General features: G+C 44.9%; 2 protein-coding genes across 4 annotated transcripts; both read left to right on the top strand.

The window, feature by feature from the left end:
• Positions 1 to 416: 416 nt before the first annotated feature.
• Positions 417 to 6,999, top strand: pomt1 (protein-O-mannosyltransferase 1; the record flags this gene model as incomplete). Of its 2 annotated transcripts, XM_079750833.1 has the most annotated exons (19): positions 417 to 547; positions 789 to 895; positions 1,066 to 1,116; positions 1,399 to 1,545; positions 1,933 to 2,041; positions 2,138 to 2,194; positions 2,383 to 2,476; positions 2,614 to 2,769; positions 2,951 to 3,081; positions 3,197 to 3,292; positions 3,810 to 3,902; positions 4,087 to 4,183; positions 4,281 to 4,373; positions 5,052 to 5,172; positions 5,573 to 5,670; positions 5,930 to 6,043; positions 6,171 to 6,297; positions 6,536 to 6,713; positions 6,825 to 6,999. In XM_079750833.1, the coding sequence occupies exons 1-19, from the start codon at positions 420 to 422 to the stop codon at positions 6,997 to 6,999; spliced, it is 2,172 nt and encodes a 723-aa protein (XP_079606959.1). In that variant the 5' UTR covers positions 417 to 419. The 2 variants fall into 2 exon arrangements, with proteins under 2 accessions (XP_079606959.1, XP_079606958.1); XM_079750832.1 differs by lacking the exon at positions 6,536 to 6,713 and having other exon boundaries at positions 6,825 to 6,986.
• Positions 7,000 to 7,860: 861 nt separating this feature from the next.
• On the top strand, positions 7,861 to 20,228 carry snapc4 (small nuclear RNA activating complex, polypeptide 4). 2 transcript variants are annotated; one of them, XM_079746141.1, is made up of 20 exons: positions 7,861 to 7,992; positions 8,335 to 8,462; positions 8,774 to 8,820; positions 10,630 to 10,752; positions 10,930 to 11,058; positions 11,433 to 11,582; positions 11,727 to 11,811; positions 11,980 to 12,061; positions 12,205 to 12,306; positions 12,400 to 12,472; positions 13,070 to 13,234; positions 13,429 to 13,579; positions 13,847 to 13,953; positions 14,302 to 14,396; positions 14,515 to 14,609; positions 14,703 to 14,785; positions 15,139 to 16,671; positions 17,452 to 18,184; positions 19,251 to 19,411; positions 19,713 to 20,228. In XM_079746141.1, the coding sequence occupies exons 2-20, from the start codon at positions 8,345 to 8,347 to the stop codon at positions 19,887 to 19,889; spliced, it is 4,209 nt and encodes a 1,402-aa protein (XP_079602267.1). In that variant the 5' UTR covers positions 7,861 to 7,992; positions 8,335 to 8,344; the 3' UTR covers positions 19,890 to 20,228. The 2 variants fall into 2 exon arrangements, with proteins under 2 accessions (XP_079602267.1, XP_079602268.1); XM_079746142.1 differs by lacking the exon at positions 7,861 to 7,992 and having other exon boundaries at positions 8,331 to 8,462; positions 10,932 to 11,058.
• Positions 20,229 to 21,953: the final 1,725 nt, after the last annotated feature.

Genomic DNA, 21,953 nt, shown 5'->3' on the forward strand with positions numbered 1-21,953 from the left:
TAAGGTGTCCGGTGGGCCGAATATGAACACGGAAGTCCACCTCAGAACCAAATGAGTAAAGAACCAACAAGCAGGTAGACGAACGTGGCTAGCTACTGACAGCTAGTTAGCTAAATATGAATGAATGAATGTAACGGTACTATCAGCATGGCAATGTTTTGGTGATTCATGATCGATGACAATCATTATACAATTTTTTTAAAACAATGCAAAAGATACGCCTATGTAAATTATGCAGCCCCTGTCATAAAATGCATAATTGTTATTATGCTGTAAAGCTATACAAAGCCTATTAACTACAGTATTATGTATTAGGCAAAACAAAATCAATTACTGTCAGTTATATTTGGAGCTATGCTTTACACACCGTTTGCTGTATGTCTCGTTTTCTCTACAGTATACTACTCCAGGCTGGAACCATGCTCGGACTCAGCAGCCTGAAGTTCCCACCTGTGATCAAAACTGAGATTAACCTGGTGCTGGTTCTTGTCACTATGCTTGGTTTCTGGACGCGGCTCAGAAACCTTTCCTACCCTAGGGCTGTGGTGTGAGTAGACTCTAGCCTTATTGCAAGACATGATTAAGTCCAACAGAAACGCTTCTTTCATCTGTTATTTGTTAGATAAGATTAGACACAGATATATAAAATGTAACCGCCCAAAATGATCCTCTATTATACCATAGCCTATTAAGTCGAGGTGTGAAAAAGCCCCTCATTGTACAATCAAGAAAAAGTTGCATGTCTGCATCTCTAATTAGTGTTTGTGTCTCTGTGTTTGTGTGTTCAGGTTTGATGAAGTATACTATGGCCAGTTTGTGTCTCTCTACATGAAGCGGGTCTTCTTTGTTGATGAGAGTGGACCGCCCCTTGGTCACATGATCTTGGCCTTCGGAGGTGAGTTCTTTGATGCTACTCAAGATAAGAAAAGATGTGGCTATATTCATAATTATGTGAACTGTTTAGTTGATCTACTTGTGAGTAGATGTGTGTAAAACAAATAACCTGTGTGTGTGTGTGTGTGTGTGTGTGTGTGTGTGTGTGTGTGTGTGTGTGTGTGTGTACAGCCTACCTGGGTGGTTTCGATGGAAACTTCCCATGGAACAGAATAGGTGCAGGTAAGTTAATAAGTGAATAAGTTGAAAGGCCAATGGGTTTCAGAACAGATTTGACCAGAGGGAAAACATGTTTTAGACACAAGAAAACCTCAAAACGGCTGCAGGTAACTGGCCTTTATGTGAGAGACGTTCACAATTCATTCATGCTGCACAATGCGTGTTCATAATAATTTCTATATCCTAAATGATAGGTCTTTATTGAGTCTTGAAACTAGTGATGCATCAGTTGACAAAGATGGCTCTCATTGTTGCTGTGGATGTTTTTGTTGCGCTGTCTACTAGAGTACCCCAGCAGTATGAGTGTGTGGGGCCTGCGCCTCCTGCCCGCAGTGTGTGGGGCTCTGTGCGTCCCCCTGGCCTACCTGCTCCAGTTGGAGCTGGGCAGCTCCCACTACGCCGCACTGGGAGCTTCTCTCCTCATCCTCATGGGTTGGTCTCCTTATCCAAATCGACCATTCCCATCAGAGCAGACTTATCATAAATGACTTTCTGATTTTGAATGCATCTCTCCTGTGTGTAGCCCTTCTGAATCAGCCCTCGTCTCACAAAGCAGACAAGGGCGTTCATTTTCGTCAAAATGTATCTGTAAAAGGTTTCAAATCCACACCACAACTGTAGGAAGACACGTCGTAAAATCCCCTTCTGTAAGCCTAATTCCTCATGTGAGTCAGTTTCTCTTTGGTAGAATATCTTCGTAACGCTGTGCGGTCTCCCCTCAGAGCTTGCGGTGTAGATTGGTAGGACTGCTGTTTCCGCGGTTAGTGCAGCCCCATCTGAGACAGTGGTCCTTCCTATCACATTGTTGTTTGATTTCAGAGAACTCTCTCATCGTCCAATCCCGCTTCATGCTACTGGAGTCTGTCCTGATCTTCTTTCAGCTGCTCTCCTTCTTCTCCTACTGGCGCTTCTACAACGCCTCAAACAGGTAGCACTCTCCCCTGCCACAAGTCAACCCACTCCTGCATATGCTGATACACTGATACTTCCTGTCTGCCTGTCTCTTCCTGTGTATCTGTTGCAGTTGCTCCAAGTATTTGTGGCTCATCGTAGCTGCATCCTCCTGTGCTGGAGCTGTGGGGTAATTGTGTGTGTGTGTGTGTGTGTGTGTGTGTGTGTGTGTGTGTGTGTGTGTGTGTGTGTGTGTGTGTGTGCGTGTGTCTGAGACACTTTATGTTATGGGTATTCAGTGCACACACAGTATATTGTGTGTACATTTGAAAGTGAGTTATTTTAGGTTATTTCCTGTGTGTGTTTGTGGCTCCCTAGGGTAAAGTATGTAGGTGTGTTCACCTACCTCCTGCTGCTGGGCATAGCCTCTGTGCACACCTGGCAGCTGATTGGCCAGCGGGCTGTCAGTCATGTGAGTTTCACCTTTTTCTTAGAGTAGAAACATTAATCGAGATGAATTGTGTTCTGCAGGGTAATTAAATGTTACTCTAGAATAACAATTGTTTGTGTGTGTGTGTGTGTGTGTGTGTGTGTGTGTGTGTGGTTCAGCTGAGAGTGTTTGTGGAATGTGGGTGTCGCGCCGTGTGCCTGGTGGTGCTTCCCGTCCTACTCTATGTGTTCTGTTTCTACGTCCATCTGACTGTCCTTCGGCACAGTGGACCACATGACCAGCTGATGAGCAGTGCGTTCCAGGCTAGTCTGGAGGTAATGAACGTACATCTAGGCATATCCAATAACATTAACTCCTGTGTCTTCAATATTAAGAGATTGGTTGTTTAGGTCAATTGATCATTATCATTTCTAGCACGGTTACAGATGTTGACATTTTGCAAAATTTGAATTTATTTTTTAGCTGTATGGTAATATGAAATACGTATGTGTGTAGGGTGGCCTGTCGAGAATAACTCGGGGCCAGCCATTAGAAGTGGCCTTTGGCAGTCAGGTTACCTTACGAAGCTCCGCCTCTCAAACCATCCCTTGCTGGCTACACTCCCATAAGGCTAACTATCCAATAAGGTATTGCCACAAAACTCATGCTTCTCCAACTATTCAATCAGATCAGTCTGTATTTTATGTTTTTCTAATGTGTGGGTGTGGGTGTGCGTGTGCGTGTGTGTGATTTTATTTGTAGGTATGAGGACGGGAGAGGCAGCTCCCACCAGCAGCAGGTGACCTGTTATCCCTTTAAAGACGTCAACAACTGGTGGATTATCAAGGACCCTGGCAGGTAGGTTACCATGACAACATACGAAAATAAAAATGAAGTAAGATGGGGAGGCTATGGAAACATGATTAGGTTGCTATTGGGACAGACGTTTTACTCTAAAGCAGACACATGGGTTACCATAGAAACCGTCTATAAGGTCATAATCCTACCTTTGGTTAGATGATCGTGGTGTTTACTATTGGGACAGATTGATGTTTCTATTTATTAAGTACATAGTAAGAGTATATATCCTACAGTGATGATAAAATACTCGCGGGTCCTGACACATAGTTTAAAATACATTGTTCTCGAGTAATGTCATTTTGGGAAGGAATGCACTAATGTGTTAACAGGTTGAGATATAAAAAATATAGAGGGGCGGTAGGGAAACCAATGCTTTATAAATATAAACAAAAGTCCTTCTTTGAAACGGTGAAGACCAACCTCAAGTCAGATCCTGACCACAGCAGGCTGGCAATGGCGTCAGTGTTGAATCTGGTTCCACTGTGTGGATGTGGGGACATTTGATCTGTGTCAGACAGGAGCTGGTGGTCAACACGCCCCCCCGACCCGTTCGCCACGGCGACGTCATCCAGCTCCTCCACGGCATGACGTCTCGTTTCCTCAACAGGTAACCATAGCAACCCTCCTTCTCCTCTGTAATTCAAACATTTGATCAACTCCACCTAATGTTTGTGTGTGTGTGTGTGTGTGTGTGTGTGTGTGTGTGTGTGTGTGTGTGTGTGTGTGTGTGTGTGTGTGTGTGTGTGTGTGTGTGTGTGTGTGTGTGTGTGTGTGTGTGTGTGTGCTTTCAGTCACGATGTGGCTGCTCCAATGAGTCCTCACGCCCAGGAAGTGTCGGGGTACATTGACTTCAATGTTTCCATGGTGATACAGAACCTGTGGAGGGTGGTAAGTGTGACATTTTACGTTTTGTAAATCCACTGGGTTTTTAATGGTGATGATGATGATGGTGAGGCCGGATGTGTGCTCGTGTCTGTGTGTTCAGGACATCTCCAACAGGGAGGCTGAGTCAGAGGTGTGGAAGACTATTGTGTCTGATGTGCGATTGGTCCACGTCAATACCTCGGCGGCTCTCAAGGTACCTCCCCTCCCCACCTGGACGTTGCCATGGTTTCATAACCCCCCACGCCAGCCATATAATTACATACATTCATAACATGAATGATACATTCGCTGACATGACCCCAGATGTTTAGAATTCTATACCCATTTTAAAGACACATTTATTTATGATTCTAACTAACAATAGTTGATGATTGTAATTATCTCAACCCACGGAGCTCAAACTACTTCTGAGCGCATGAGCTCCAGCTGGCTGTAGTTCACTAATCAGCCAAAGGGGCCAGTATTGACAAGGACTTTCTCAATCTTACATATCTTACACAGTCTTACACTATTAATTGAATTGAATTGTTACCCGTCATCTTGTTATATCTTATCAAAGCACATCTACAATATGCATACCAATTCAATTTTAGAATAGTTGGAATAACAAAATAATGATGTTTGGTGAGCAACCTCCACCCTAGACCAAACAACCATTTCAGTGGATCCTTAGGACTTGATTGCACGCTCCCAAAACACAAGAAAAGCACACCGGAATTGCTTTTGGTCCATAAAGAAAGTATCAGCAATTCTGAAGTGCTCAGAGTCTTCAGTGGGCTCTGTTGCCGTCAGGCAGCGAGCCGGCACCTCCAACCCACTTAGGGTCTCCATAAGGTCCCCTCATTTATACATCGCCGCTCCCCCCCTACAGCTGAGTGGAGGGACCCTCCCTGAGTGGGGGTTTGGACAGCTGGAGGTGGTGGCCGACCGTGTCTCCAGAGCCCACCACAGCAGCCTGGTGTGGAACGTAGAGGAGCACCGCTATGGGACCAGTGAGTCGTCCAGTAGAATAACCATTTATGTCTTTATTCCTTTCCATTTTCTGTACTATGCAGCCTTGCATCAGTGTGTAACTCAATTATAACTCCACACTGGTCGTTGTTGTGTGTCCCTGTGTTGTTTGACTTTAATTGTTGGGTTCTTGGTGCAGTTAATTAGCTTACCAGATACTTCAACTATTTTGACCAGATTTAACTATGCAACCTCAGGTAAGAAATGACCTTCCTTTGTGTTCTGGAACTACCGGACATATCAACCTCCCTTCACTGTGATTGTAATCCACTACAGACCCATAGTTTAAGAAATGCTTCACTACAGGAAGGTTTTAAGAAATTCATCCTGGTTTGTTGTTGTCTGTGTGTGTGTGCTTTGAATTTCCTTGTGCTTGTTTAGGTCACGAGCAAAAGGAGAGAGAGGTAGAGCTTCATTCACCGACTCACATCGATGTCCATCCAAACATCTCCTTCTTGTCCAAGTTTATAGAGCTCCAGGTACTACTAATGCTACCACTACTTCTAAAAGGAATACAGATGCCACCATCACACTACTGCTACTGCAATTCAATTACACTTGGCATTACTGTTGTCTAAAGTGCTACTCATACTATTATTTGTACTACTACAATGACGCCACTACTGAAAGTACTTCTATAAATATATTTGTCGCCAGGACATTCTTCTGCAGTTAGAATGTTGAGATTTGTTGTTACCCTGGGTAGAAGAGTGATTATGTTTTTTGTTGCCGTGGCAGCGAAAGATGCTCACCGTGAAACAGGAGGAGTCGGAACACAAATATAGCTCGAGCCCTTTGGAATGGATCTCCATGACAACCAATATAGTCTACTGGCTCCACCACTCTACCAATGTAAGATGCATATAAACATGTGTGCATACATATGACATTACTTCAAGGGCCTCCTGGATAAATGGAAACAATTAATTGCAAGGCTATTGATGCTGACATGCTCCACTGTGATTGGTTGTACCCTAAGGCCCAGATTCATCTGATTGGCAATCTAGTGTCTTGGGGCATGGCTAATTTAAGTCTTGCAGCCTATCAGCTTCTAGCACTCTGGTACCTGCTGAGGAGGAGGAGGGCCATCAGAGATATACCCGAGGGTACACACACACACACACACACACACACACACACACACACACACACACACACACACACACTAATATATATGTATATATATATATTATACACACACACACACACACACACCATGAACATATAGCATACAACAAATGCGCAAATAGTGCACACCCTTACTACAATAGCTTTTGTTCTGCTTTGGGTTTACATGTGCATGTTTTTTATTAATGGAGTGCTAAATGTTTGTGTGAATTGCAGCTGCCTGGTGCCAGTTCCAGCGGGTGGGGGTGGTGTGTGTGGGTGGGTGGCTGGTCAACTTTCTGCCTTTCTTCCTGATGGAGAACACCCTCTTCCTGTATCACTACCTGCCAGCATACACTTTCCTGTTACAGCTGCTCCCCGCATTCCTTGAACACGCACACACTCATCTGCTAAGGTACTCACACACACGCAGACTCTCCCTCTCTCTCACCTGCTCAAGTACACACACACACAGATACAACCACACACCTTGAACACCTGTTATTTTTTTGTTCTTCTCTCCCAGTGGGAAGTCTCAGCACCGTGCCGGATGTGTGTCTGCGTTTGCAGGACTCTGCTCTGTCTACCTGTGCTACAAAAGCTTCTCACCTTTGACCTACGGAAGCCCAGAACTGTCAGCCAATCAACTGCAAGCCCTGCGCTGGCAGCCTTCCTGGGATATTCTTTACAGGAGACCATGAAATCACGCACAGTGCTTTTACTTAAACAGTATTTTACGAATAAAACTTTCAATGAATTTTGTCTGCTTATGTATTCTTTGACTAAAATTAGGTATATGTCTCAAAAAACTTTTTTTTTTATATAGAAAATCATCACTCAATAGTTATATTATATAAATTGCATGCGGCGGATATTACATTTCTGAAAACGACCGTATGTCTGCTAACAAGTAAGTGTTGTTTTAAATTATTCGATCCGATTTTGGGACTGAACGGGAGAGGCTGAGAACAGATGCCGAGACGAATGCAATGTCAAGTTCTGTTGGTTTAAACCGTTTATTTGCGACATCTGTAGAGAGAAAAGAGAACTGCAGCCTTGAGAAACGTGCTCTGCGTACAAAACAAAACCTTGTGGTACTGTCCACTGTTGAAAATGTCATCTGTGCTTTGCTACCATATTTAACATAGTTTTACTGGTCGTATTTAATCATGTACTTGTTTATATATATATATTCTTTTTTGTACTATACTATTTTTAGCATTCGCTCAGGTTAAATAAAAACAGCTTAATAATGGAAGTTTTTCGAGAAATTTGTAACCATTTATCTATTAAAAGTGTAATATTTAGGATATTCTGAAAACGACCAGTAGTATTGCAGGAAAGGGACGCATCGAACAGCTTTGCATTGTGGGTACTGTTTATTCTTTAAACTTGCTCAACGGTGATTTTGCACTTACTTTCGGTCATCAAAGGTTATTTCTCAACTGTTCTACCTGTTTTTAACTAAATTCGAAATATTTTTTTCCTCCGCTTATTGTTTTAACAAAACGCAAATGTAACCCAGGAAGATGCTTCGCGCGGTGCATCATGGGCTATATGTTAACGATCCAGAAACGTTGCTGCATCAGGATTGGAGCGAAGCTGCACAAGGACACAAATGATAGAAAGTTATAAATTAAACTTCGTCAGCGCAACAATAAGACATTTCCCGCGCTGTTTGTACTCTGTCACAGGTCGGTAGTGTATTTTTAGCCTATTTTTTTTTTGTTTTTCTGCTAGCACACTGAACCGAGTTTCTATTGTTTTATCATCTCACTTCTCTACAGGACAGGTCTACTACACTGTAAATCCATTTAAGTCCACGCGTTAAAGATAATAATTCAACAACAGAAAACGAAAATGTACATGATTTGAACTTATGAGGGGTTATGGTGGTTAACGCATTTGGTGGGGAACGCACAGCAATGTGATGTCGAAAAGCAAGGAGTTGTCTATATATTGGTTCTGGTTAGAAGTGTGAGAGAAATGATGACCCATTAGTGGAGTAATAATACTTGTGTGTTTGTGTTGGACAGAGAGACAGACATGTCTATTAGTCTTGCAGAGGAGAGAGACAGGATAAGGAGACAGATTGAGGAGCTGGAACAGAACCTGGGCGCAGCTCCTGTCGACTTGGACCTTCTTTCTAGTGACACATCCTCAGGTAACTAAGATATTTCAAGAGTAAGAATGTTATTTTTACCTTGAAAAATATACAAGGTAATTTTGAGTGACGATATGGTGAGTGTACCCCTACATCCTCCGTAAACCTGTGCCGCTCAGTACCCCAATCCCAATTTTAATCCCCTACATCCTCCGTAAACCTGTGCCGCTCAGTACCCCATTCCCAATTTTAATTTGTGGAACAGAACCTCACCTGTTACTTTTATTTGCCCTTTCGTTGTCTGTCTCCCTTTTGTATTTTCCGATTTCACAAATTATTACAATCAAGATGCACTTTCTGTGATTTGTCAGATGATGGATCAGATGACGAGATGCAACTGGTGGAGCAAAGCCATCAGGTAAGACATACAAACATCTGCACGTTCATACATGTTCTGGTACCCCCAGGTGCTGCCATTCAGGTACCTGATTGGCAGCACCTGTGAGCATGGGCCCTACTACTGTAAGTACAGCTACAGTCAGTAAGTGTCTGCTCCAAGAATTGGCATGCCGCGTTTGACAGATCTGGATAGGGCCCTTGCGATAGGGCAACTTCAAGCTGGTGTTCCGCGAAACCAAGTTGCAGCATTGTTTGGAGTGAGCCCTTGTACCCTCTCCAAACTGAAGGCCAAGTTCCATATAACGGGGGATGTCAAAGACAGGCCGCGAAGTGGGCATCCCAAGAAGACGACATCCCAAGAAGACCATTTCATCACCCTGTCAGCACTTAGGTGCCGTAGGCTGTCTTCTACAGATTTGCAGTCAAGGTTTGCAGGACGATATGGCCGACGGCTCTCTGCCCAGACAATCCAGAACAGACTACACGCAGCCAATCTCCAGTCTCATAGGGCTGCCAGGAGTCCTGCCATGACTGCCCTTCACCGTCCCGTTTGCGCTGGTGTCGGCAACACGTGCACTGGAACCTGAACATGTGGAGGAACATTATGTTTAGTGATGAGTCCAGATTCTGCCTACGGCAGTAGGATCGTAGGGTCAAAGTGTGGAAAAGACGCAGAAAATGCTATGCTGATTGCTGCACCGATAGAATAACATCTTTTGGTGGAGGCAGTGTGATGGTGAGGGGCGGAATCTCCCTCACTGGAAAAACGAGGCTTGTCATCATTGGATGCAATGCAGAGAGATATAGAGATGAGATTCTGCAACCAATGGCAATCCCATATCTCCACAGTCTGGGACCGAACTCTATCCTCCAAGATGACAACGCTCGCCCCCACATGGCGGGGTTTATCAGAGACTACCTCCAGAATGTGGGAGTGGAGAGGATAGAATGGCCTGCTAGCAGTCCTGACCTCAACCCCATTGAACACTTGTGGGATCAGCTTGGGCGTGCTGTTCGTGCCAGAGTGACCAACACAATCACATTGGCTGTCTTGCGACAAATGCTGGTTGAAGAATGGGATGCCATCCCACAGCAGTGTGTGACCAGGCTGGTGACCAGCATGAGGAGGAGGTGCCAGGCTGTTGTGGCTGTGTGTGGTTCTTCCACACGCTACTGAGGCTCCTGTTTGTGAAATGAATGCCAATATGTCTGGTTTCCTCAAACTTCAATCATCCAATCCACCAAACACCAAACGAGTCAATGACAGAATAAGCTGTTTGGCATTGGCAGAGAAGATTTGGCCAATTTTTCATGGGCGCCACCCACGTACTCAGCTCTGCTGCTCATCCCACAAGTGCATGTTCCTTACAAAAGCGGCACCATTTGAAAGGGAACTATACAGGGTTTCGAACGATATAAGATTTATTGCCAAAAAGCATTGTTTCCACAGAGAAATAATCAACCAAACACAAATTTCCCTAATTCCTTAAGTTTATGTGTGTGTGTGTGTGTGTGTGTGTGTGTGTGTGTGGGGGGCATACATATTTACTGGGTAACAAAATGTTTGATCATTTGTTTTTCAATTGTACAATATTTTGGGTTACTATCAAAAGAAAGCTTACCAGCATACACATTTTCATTCATTGTTGATTAATGTGACATGTTATAAATGTATCTAAAGTATTTTCTTGATTTGTAACGTATTTATTTAATTCCTGCATACTGAGATGGGCGACTTTGTCTACATTTAATAACAAAGTAAAAATGTAACTCTGTGTTGGTGTTTGTGTGTGGATGTGTGTGTGAATGCTTTTTTGTGTGTGTGTAGGTATCTCCCGGTTTGTTGGCCGAGAGAGACCAGATCCAACAGGAGATTGAAGAGCTGCAGACCGCACTGCAATCCCAGAATGTCATCGGTTTGTCCGGCAATGACAGCAACGACAGCGGAGAGGTCTTCTGATTGGTGCAAACTATTTATCAAGCAGTCTATTCTGTCCATTCAACAAAGTCTAAGTGTGTGTGTGTGTGTGTGTGTGTGTGTGTGTGTGTGTGTGTGTGTGTGTGTGTGTGTGTGTGTGTGTGTGTGTGTGTGTGTGTGTGTGTGTGTGTGTGCGTCCTCCTGCCTCAGAGCGAGGGGGACCTGGACGTCCCAGAGACAGAAGAGGGGTGCCTCCAGTTGAACCTGGTCTACCAGCAGGTTCTGATCGACTCACTCAGCCAACTGGAGCACCTGCTCGACCAGAACAGACGCGCACAGGTTCCCTTTGGGCTCTCTTCAACCTACCATGCAACGTTTTCCATTCCCCTTTAGCTTATGTCCAATGTATGTCTTTGTTTTTATGAGGCAAAAGGCACATGTTCAACCTCCTGGGGACAATACAATTGTTCTTTACTGTCACGTGTCCAGCTGATGGACGAATGATCCAGTGGTGAAATCTATGAATTAAATTGGAGGAGAGAAGCTTAAAATGCTATGTAACCCGAGTTGATTTGTGACGCAATTAGTTATTAGTTAATTAGTTAATTAATACTGATATCTGATACTGATATTATTGCACCATGTATAGCCTACTAGTTCTCCTCAACGTCGAGGGATGATGGGGTAAACATAAATTCCCTCCCCCTTTTTAGAAAGAGCTGCTGTTTCAGATGGCTGGACCAACCAGAGACGCCAGGGACGCCAGGGACGCCAACCGCACGCCTACCTCCTACCAACAGCCTTGCAAAATGTACCTGGGTCGCTTCCACAAGCCCTACTTCAAGGATAAACTCACTGGACTGGTGGGTTGTACAACAAACAGATAGAGACACACACCAGCCACAGCTGCTTGGGTTAATAAAGTGCGGTACAAATAATGGTAAGTTTGACAGGCAGACGTAGAAGAAGATGTACCAATGAGCTGTTGTGTTTTTTTCTGATGCCAGGGTCCTCCAGCCAATCCGGAGAGCAAGGACAGGGCATCCAGGATGACCTCCCATCTTGATGACAAACGCCTACAAATGAAAAGATGTGAGAAAAGCATATTTCCTGCCTGTCCGCACGTCGGAATTTGTTGTTAACACAAAAAGTCTTGGTTTCCTCACAAATCTTCCAAAATGTGATTGAATTGATCAAATGTAGGCTAATTCAAATGTCAGAGCTGAGCGCTCTTGTTCTTCCTGTGTGCTTTCTGTGTAGGGGAAGGCTGGCAGAAGACGCTGTTAATAAACGCTGTGTCCAAGGACAGCCTCAAGAGGCAGATCCAGCCCAAACTGTCAAAGTACACAAACTATTAATAAATAACAATACCATGGACCAATAGTGCTACTACCCTACAGCTTCTAAAATCTCTCTGTTCTCCCACTTGTCTGTCTTTTGGTTTCCTTACCTGTCCGTCTCCTCTCCTTTGTACCCTCTGACCAGAGTGGACTATCTGAGTCAGAAGATGTATAAAGCATGTGAAGAAGAGAAAGAGGCACTGAGCGGGCAGATAGGGCAGCTGGAGAAAGACATTCAGCAGCTCAGGTACCTGTTCTCCTGTTAGACGTGTAGATTGAAAATGGTGGCCAGTGAGTATTCTCTTATAATGTTGCTGCTTTCTCTTTCCTGATTGGTCAGAACCCAGAAGGAGGAGGACCTTGTCGGGGGTCGTTATGATGAGCATGACTGGCAGAAGATCTCCAACATCGACGTAGGCCATTGCACACTCTATGCATCAGTCTTAAGCCCCTGACATGCTACCGTTACATTACAGGCCTAATGCTTGATGTTGATTTTTCAGCTCTGCTCTGATCTTTTGCCCAGAGTGTTCAAAGTATGCAAGATTAACAACGCTTTCAAATGGCCATTACAATAAATGCAGGCAATAAATATTTATAGAAGTACTTTCAGTAGTGGCGTCAAATGCAAATACCAGGACCCTTGCACTCATGTTGCCATCCAGAACGTGAACAGACTTGTGCTTTATTTAACAGATTCTGCTATAAGCCTGAAGTAGCAAACACTTTAAACACACTTGTTTTTTTAATTGAATCATGTAATTGTATTTTTTTTGTAGTTAAGTGGAATTATATTACAATTTTTGAAAAACAGCCAGAAACAGACAGTTTGCTACGAGTGAAAAGAATACAACAACATGGGGTTCTGGTGTTGTTGGCCTACCGTAACAACCTCAGTGGATATGCTGTGCCTGCTATTGTTATTATAATACAAGGGTCAGGTAAATCCCCTAAGAACTTGTTTTATAGTGGCTTCTCCGCTTGTCTCCTCTGCTCTGCTATCTCCTCAGTTTGAGGGGACCAGGGAGGCGGACGATTTGCGTTGCTTCTGGCATAACTTTCTCCACCCATCGGTCAACAAGTCCAGCTGGACTCCAGAGGAGCTTGAACGTCTGGATGAACTGGTCAAAGAACATAAAGAGAGAGACTGGGAGAGTGTCGCTGAAGAGCTGGGGGTGAGGATGTTTGCGTGTGCGTGTGCTTATGAAGAATGTGATGACAAGTCTTCATGCTTCCCTCTCCCTCTGTGCATCTGTCTCATATACCCGTTAGTCTCCTTTATGTAAGAATAATCATTTTTAAATCATTCATTGCATCTGCAAACCTACCTGTCAATAATGCGGTCTGTGATCCGTGTGCCTGTGTGTAGACAGGCAGGACGGTCTTTATGTGTTTCCAGACCTACCAGAGGTTCTTGTCAAAGACCTTGAAGAAGAGCTACTGGTCTGCGGCGGAAGACGAGGTGCTCAAGGAGCTGGTGGATAAGATGAGGATCGGAAACTTCATACCGTACACGCAAAGTGAGTCTCCGGCTCCGTCTCTACTCCTCACTATCGACACATATTCTGTCTATATGTTTGTGTGATCTCATTTTACTCTGCTACTGTCCTGTACATGCTAGGATCCATTGAGTACTATCTTATACAATATTGGGACATAATAACTACAAGCTATACTCCACACAGAATAACTCCCATTCAGTTTCAGAATACTTAATTGATCCAAAGGGAAATAAGATCTGGCCTGACCCATCTGTGTCGCTCTCCCCTTGTCTGTCTGTCTTTCAGTGAGCTATTTCATCGAGGGTCGTGACCCCAGCCAACTGATGTACCGCTGGGCCCAGGTCCTTGACCCTGCGCTCCGGAAGGGCCCATGGTCCAAGGAGGAGGACAAGGTGAGGGTGGTGGGCGGAGTCTCTCAGGAAGAGTTGGCAACCAGTACAGTGGTATGAGGGTAGTTACAGATTGTATTTATTTCACAATCGTGTCACACACACAATATTCTCCAACGAGGATACTTTGAAAGTGTAAGGCTCAGTGAGAAGGGGTATCCTAGTAGTTGTCTTACTGACCTGTGAAAAACGTGTCGGTCAGTTCGACAGCAACTCATTTTTTATACATTTGATAATGATGGACTCGGGTCATTTATGATATTTGCAAATTTAAGATCACATTGAACTTCTGATGATTTTGTTTTCCATTTTCCATCATATAAACCACACTCCCTCTCTGTCTGTCTGCAGGCCTTGCTACGAGCTGTAGCTCGTCTTGGAGAAAGAAATTGGTCTGTAATAAGGTTAGAAGTCCCAGGTCGTTCTGACGGCGCTTGTAGGGACAGGTAAGATCTAATTGGACAATAGGGCATCTTATAAGATCTGATTGGATAATGGCACAGCTTATAAGATCTGATTGGATAATGGGAGATGGTTTATTTTTGTGTGTGTATGTGTGTATAGATATTGTGACTGTCTGAGGGAAGGAATAAGGAGAGGACCTTTTGATGAGCAGGAGATAGCTCTGCTGGTCACGCTTGTCGAGAAACATGGAGTGGGTGAGTAACCTGCTTAAAAACATAAAAATACAGTTACACAAACCCATGTTCACCTCATGCACGCCACATATTGATTGATTCATTGTTTTGCAGGGCGCTGGTCTCGAATTGCGGCTGAAATCCCAAATCGCTATGACGCGCAGTGTCTCAGAGAATGGAGGAAGTTTGTTAAGAAAGTAAATAGAAGCACACAGGCACGAAAGCGCATATGGAAGGCCAAAATAGTCAATATTGGGTAAAGAAAATTCATACTTAAAAAAGAATTAATAGAATGCGATGTTGTAAAATGTGTCATTATTGAAAGCTTGAATGCCGTATTTTACATCAATTTAAAGCAATGTACATACACATTGAGACATAATTTTGACCCTTTTGGCCTTCCATATGCACGAAAACACACACGACCTACACACATACCTACACACACACACACACACGAAGAAAGGAACACTGTGTATACGTGTCTGTGACACTCTCTTACCTGTCTCTGTGGACATCTGCCTTACCTCTCTGTCTCAATGGTCTCCAGGAGGCCACTTTGACACTCTTGGGAAAAGAGAAGCCGGTGCAGAAGAAGAGAAGGAGGCGTTTACCGGCCGGTAAGCGTGCTATTAAAAAGGAGGAAGAGGTGGTGCTGACTGAGAGCACAGGAGATGAGGACGAGGATGATGAAAAAGTGGTGTACATGGACAGTGATGACGAGGAGATGAAGCAAGTCATGGAAGCAGAGAGGAAACTGGAGAGAGAGGAGGAGGAGCATGAGCAGAATAAGGAAGAGGAGGAGGAGGAGGAGGAGGCAAAGCCAGTGGTGGCGCCAGAGGAGAGACCTCCGGAGACCATAAAGTGTCCCACCAAGAAGAAACGGGAGGCTCTAGGTACCTTTAGCTACCAGGTGGTGGAGATGCCCTGTTTTGGCCCTGTCCAGCACAGGGAAAAGCCGGTGCGCTCCACTCTAGTGGACGCCAGAGGAAACTTCCTGGAAACATTGCTTGGTCTGGAGCCCAAGGTCCTGTTGTGTGGAGGCCAGCACAGCCCGCTGGCCCTGCTGCAGGTGTCCTGTGGGGAGCTCTTCGACTTCCTAACAAGACGCGCCGACTGCAAGCAAAACAGCGTCTCCCAGAAGAAACCAGGCAAGAGGCGCTGGTTTGCCAGGAACAACCCGTCCATGGACTATCGGCTGATGGCCGCGGTGACCCCGTGGATCGGGAAACTGCTGGTCCCGGATCCCAACGCTGGCGGCAAGACGGGGGCGTATGCCCTGCGGCAGAGGATGCAGGCGTTGTCTTTGGGCAGCACCCCCTTCTTCCGGCTGTTCCTGCAGGTCCTCAAGGTGGACCTGCTGGGCTGTAAGGACATTATAGAAAAGAGGCAACGGGAAGCCCGAGGTCCACCCCCGCGCCTCCTTCCCCATATACCCAACCCAACTACAGTGCAGGGTATGCTCCATGAGAAACGGGCTCAGGAACGCAAAGAACTACAGAAATGTCTGCCTCAGCTTTGGCAATTCCCAGCCCAACAGCCTCTACTGCAACAGGCACAGGCGCCACCTTCTCCACAAGTCCCGTTGATGCTCATCCCTCAGATGGCGCCTCAGAGTCCCAGCATGCCTCTTAATGTGCATCCTTGCAGCAGTCCAGGCGCTCCGTCTACCGTTCATCCCGTCATGCAGCCCGTCGTACCTCCTCAGATGGCTGCTCTCCGGTTTCCTCCTCCCAGAGTGTTGGTCCCTCGGCAGCAAAGCCCTGGAGTGGTGAGGTTACTGCCCCGTATTGCCCCTGCCTGCTCTCCTGCCAAGGCCTTGCTTCCAATTCAGGCTCGGCCCTCGCTTTCCCCCTCCTCAGCGGCGCCACCAGCCGGACCAGCATCTCCATCCACACCAGGATCAGCTTCCCCTTTGTCCCCTGGGTTTACTCCATTAAGACGAGTAAAGAGAGGGCGGGCAAATGAGCCTTCCCCAGGGCTGTCAGCCAATCAGAGCAGTGCCGAGGAGACCCAAGAGGGGAAGAGATTTCGGAGGATGACGGCTAAGGCTAAAGCTATGGAAGCAGAGGCTCAGGCCAAGGTACCTGCATTTGCAACATTCAACAAATTAACAATACACTTTAACTGAAGTCAAAAGGTAGTGAAATATTGATAATAGTAACTATTTCATGAAGTATAGATGATAAACATCATTTGGTGTAATATGGAAATCAACAACTTGTATGTAATAGGGTTAGGGTTATCATTTATGGGTTAAAGGTAAGGTATGACATTAAGTTATTTAATCTGATGGAATGGAGTTTTTGTGAGTTTTGAAGTGGATATCACTTCTGCCCAGCCAGGGCCTGACTGATATTCGTTGTGAAACACACACTTGACTATCTGCTTTAAAAAAAAGTATCTGTAAATGCAAACATAAAATAAGAAGGTTCTCCTTAATTTCTGCCGATTGGTTCTCTTTTAAAGGATTGGGGTGTTTTCTTAACACAGGACGGCTCGTTTTCATAAACTAGAACCGCTTATGGATCTATTCTGCCAAACACAGAGTTTTGAATATTTTTTTACATAAAGATTGGGCTGTGGGTATACAGAATGTAAACATTTGGCATAAAAACAAACGGGGACGGCATAAGGCAATCGTCAGTCATATATTCCACCAGTTGCACAGATCACTTTTTACAGTTTTACCTTTAACTCTGTACCTTTTACAGTTGTAAATTATAAAAGGGGCTATATCGTTTCAGTAGGGTACGGTTTGATCTTTGAGAAGCAGCATTAATATACAGTTTGCGTACATATAAAAACCTTTTGTAGGCCCGTCACTTGATGTCATTTGACCTTTCCTGCTTTTTGCACCTAGACCGAAGCCAAATGTAAGACACCACCAACGCGGAGACAGGAGCAAATTGGGAAAGCAGTTCCTCTAGCCTTACCCAATGGCTTCGTCCTGAATCCTGACAAGATGGTGCTCCTAATGACGCCGAATGGACTGGTCAGTGCGCCAGCTCTAGGCCTCCAGATGGCCCTTCCACCATGGCACCAAGCCCCAGCTTTCCCCAGGCCTGTATTCCTTCAGCCATTAGCACATACCCTTCCCCAGGCTACCTCCACATGCCTCCAGCAGAGGCCCAACTTATCTCCCATTGTACAACCTAGTGTCTTTACCGCCGTCCCACCACCTTCCGTCCCTACGGCCGACAGACCAGCCTTTGTCTCCACCTGCCCGGCTCCACTGTCCCTCCACCCTCAGGGACTTCCTCCTCCGCCGAGTCCCCAGTGGAGGCAGGTGGCCCCCAGGCCAGCGGGGCTGCCGGCCTGCCCCTTCCAGTTCGACCCCGCTCTGATGTTCTGTGAGCCGGCTGACGAGGTGCAGCGCTGGATGAGGGGGGCCGGGGGGGTGAAGGCACCGGGCCTGGGCGTGGCCCTGCCTTACTTGCCGCCATTTGTCGCCAGCCTGGACACGCTGCACGCACTGCTGGCCTCGAAGGAGCGCCTTAGCAAGAATGCCTTTCTGCTGCTAACCACGGAGACTCCAGATCACAATTACAGCGTGGCCTCTGGTAGAGAGGAGGTGTCCCACCCCGAGGACCCAGGTACATGCCAAACACATGCCGGCTCATTGGGTTGTATTTAATGTACCTCAGGGACAGGGGTAGCATTGAGAGCTGCAAATTGATTTCTGCAGGATCTACAATTACTTGAATCACTGTTATTTAATTCATAGAAATACCTGCCTTGTGTCAAGTGGATGGCCCTTTAGATGGCCCTTAATCACAATGTCATGCTAATGCGATACTGTAGTCACTCATTTATTTGTTATTTCTGAATATATACTGTACATAGAATGTATATATAACTGTTCTTCATTGTAGTCTTATTTATACAATTTATTATTTTACGCCCTGCAAGTAAAACTAGTACCGTATTTCCCGCACTATAACGCGCACCGGATTATAAGGCGCACCTTCAATGAATGACCTATTTTAGAACTTTTTTCATAAATAGGGCGCACCGGATTATAAAGCGCATAGCATAGAAGATACTGCAGTCAAACGTTTGACTGGGGATGCGTTATGCATCCACTAGATAGAGCTGTGCTTATTGTATAGCTCGTCACGCGCAACGCAACTGTGAGGACGAGTTGCTGCATTTAGCAGATATAAAACTGGAACCTTTATGACAAAAAAGTAAAACACAATTACGCAGTTCCAAACCTTAGATTTTTTAAATATCTTGCAAACGTGAATGATACAAAGTAGAGCATCGCACCCTCGAATCTTGTAGTGTGGCCAGTCTTCCGCCCGATTTCCTGGCTCTGTGATCGTATAGTGTGACCTTCCGTGAGTAAGCGCAGTAAAATGCTGTGTGCACTGACTACGATAGCCGTAATGCTGCAAGCGGTGTGGCTTTATCGTAGTCGTAGTGAAACATTTTATTATTATTATTAAATTGTTTTTATTGGTTTTTCATACTGAAACATTTTGACAGAGCGCCGTTTACAACCAGTATGGATCAACCAATTAACCAATTGATCCATATATAAGGCGCTCCGGATTATAAGGCGCACTGTCGTTTTTTGAGAAAATTACCGGCTTTTAAGTGCGCCTTATAGTGCGGAAAATACGGTACATAGTGTCTCATAGCAGTCCTTGTTTTTAGATTCTAGACGTGAGGCTACAGCAGAAGAAAATGTGGCTGCGGTGCGAAAACTAGTGGCCAAGCACTGTGCTGGAAATCCTGCCTACCAGATGTTGAAGGCACGCTTCCTGTCCTGTTTCACGGTTCCCGCCCTCCTGGCCACCATCCAGCCAATCAAAGAGGTGAAGGTCCTGAATACGGCAAGAAAGGCGACAGAAGTGACTTTCACGTCTATTGTGTCTTTCATATCTTCACACTTACTTAGTTTTTATCTTAATCAAAGAAAACCCTTATTTAAGAATTCAACCATCAAAAATTCTGATTTAACCGACTTTAACTTGCCGTAGCACCAGAGAGCTGTCATGTAAAATAAACAGAAACAGGCAAAATGTGTATAGTAAAGTATCAAGTGCCACAGTGTTTCGTTATCCTTTTTGTGTTTTGGTCTGTTGTACTTTAGTCTTTTCTGTGTTTTCCTCCCAGAATACCAAACTGCAACAGGAAGGGGAAGGCGCTCCTGCCACTCACTTCACTGGCATCACCACATGTCGACCCGTGGAAATCGAAGACTCTAGTCAGGGCACTAGTCGGGACTCTAGTCAGGACTCTAGTCAGGACCAGGACAGCAGTGATGACAGAACAGAGTACAGTACACCTTGATCCCAGGCCAGGCCAGCTGAGAATAAACCAAAAACAACCTTATAACAAGCTCATATTTAAATAATGATGCAGTACAAGAAGTTTGGAGTCTCTTGTATAGGCCAGGCTGGTGCCAGGCTGCGTACAAAACCCTGGAGATTTATCTAAAGCACCTTGTTAAGGAGCTTAGCAGACTGAATGCAATTGTCAGCATGCCTCGATCCAAACAGTGTTGAACTAAAGTGCGTGCGTGTGTGCGTGCGTCAAGCTGTAGAGATTTTCTCAACACCATAGCTTTGCTATTGTCAGAAGTTTGTGTGTTGTGTGTTTATGTTAATTAATAAGAATAAAATGGTTGTTTTCCCACCAAGCTTTCTGTTAGTAGGACTAAGTGGTATGTGATGTTTCTTTATTCTGACATTTCTCCTTTCAAGTCTCTCCATATCCCTTCTCTTTTTCTGATGATATTTCTCTATGATCTGTCTTTTCCTTTCACTTTTCTATCATCATCAGCTAAATCTTAATCCAGCACTGCTGATGGTTCAAGCTCAGACTGATTCAGAAAGCAACAATAGCAACCTCTGATACTGATGTGATGCAAAGGAAAATTATAAAAATAGCTTGCATTGCCTTATAGGTAACTTTTTAAAAAAATCTTAATATCCCAATTTGGCTTTCAATCATATGATCAGACAAAATTAATGGTACCATTTGCATTTGCACCACAGACCACACATTTGAATAAGCTTATGGAACATACTTTATGTAAGATCACTGAAACGAAATGCTAAATGCACATTTACTACCCTAACGGCCCACAAAACGGCATACTAGAATCTGTAATAAATTGACATAATCAGCGCTTAGTTCTGCTATCTTATACAAGCAGATATTTATTAAATCATCTCTGCCTGCGCCGCTCAAGTCTGATAGTCGTAAAAAAATATATATAAAAAAAGAGCTTACTGGAGCGCACAGTTCATATTCAATATCCGCAAACACTAATGTACTACTTGAATACATAGTGTCGCGGCGACCAAGAAGTATGCGGAGTCAGGTTCAACTGTATCTCTTGAACGACTGCAGGCTACTTTTATTCCACACACAAACGCATGAGAAAACAGCACACCCAATGAACAAACATGACATAGTCAGTGATGGTGGCGACAACGATAAACACACATGTTAGCATTGAACAACACACAACTAAATAACACCCCGAACCCATTAACCCCACTTAACCTAGTAACAAACAAGAACTTCAAAAGCCCCTTTCATCACCTGAAAACACTTAACTCCCAGGATCCCCTAGGCGACCCCGGCGGGGTCGCATCAATACTGTGTTGTTATTATTATAAATAGGCCTGGGGGTCGTCAATTTGCTGTGTGGTCCATGTGCGGATCTCAGGTGGATGTTTACAACAGGATGCTGCCGGACCGGAGGAGGGCGCTCGTGGCGTATAGCGGTTAGTTGTCATGGCAACGGACGCGCGAACAGTTCAACCATCAAACCTGAAAGAGGATAATACGTTTCACCCGAAGCTAAACCAAACTAAGGTTACACATATCGGAGCCGCATGACCTCCTTCATCCAGGCGTACGGGTTTAGCGTGGTATCAACCGACGGTTTGTCTTATTCAACTTGACGACCTACCAACCTAATAAGCCTGCCTGTTTGCTAGCATGGCGGAGAGCAGGGTGATCCCCAGCGGAAGGCTTTACAGACAGATGTTTGACGCACAGGTCAGCGGACCTTAGTATAAAACTGTGTCAACAGTATGCTTATAAAAGTGTTTCTCAGTATCAATATGTATGTGTTATACATAACGCTTAGAGTCCTGTCGGGTGAATGGTTTACTAGGTCCAGCTGTCCCTCTCCCTCCATCACAGTCGAGGAGAAAGGACTGCTCCTGAAACACAAACGTACACCACTAACAACAGGTAAACACACACAGAGACACACACACACACAGAGTTTGTACAGTATATTATTCTACGTCTTGAACCTTACAGGGTTTGGTATTTGTATGTGTGTGTGTGTGTGTGTGTGTGTGTGTGTGTGTGTGTGTGTGTGTGTGTTTGTGA

Source organism: Pollachius pollachius, assembly GCF_949987615.1.
Source record: "Pollachius pollachius genome assembly, chromosome: 1".
Classification (NCBI taxonomy): domain Eukaryota; kingdom Metazoa; phylum Chordata; class Actinopteri; order Gadiformes; family Gadidae; genus Pollachius; species Pollachius pollachius.

Bases quoted from the DNA above. Each gene is read 5' to 3' on its own strand.
- snapc4 (XM_079746141.1), top strand. From the start codon at position 8,345: ATGTCTATTAGTCTTGCAGAGGAGAGAGACAGGATAAGGAGACAGATT. The intron at 10,753-10,929 runs GTCTTCTGATTG...CTCCTGCCTCAG, and splicing joins ACAGCAACGACAGCGGAGAG to AGCGAGGGGGACCTGGACGT. The intron at 12,473-13,069 runs GTAGGCCATTGC...CTATCTCCTCAG, and splicing joins AGAAGATCTCCAACATCGAC to TTTGAGGGGACCAGGGAGGC.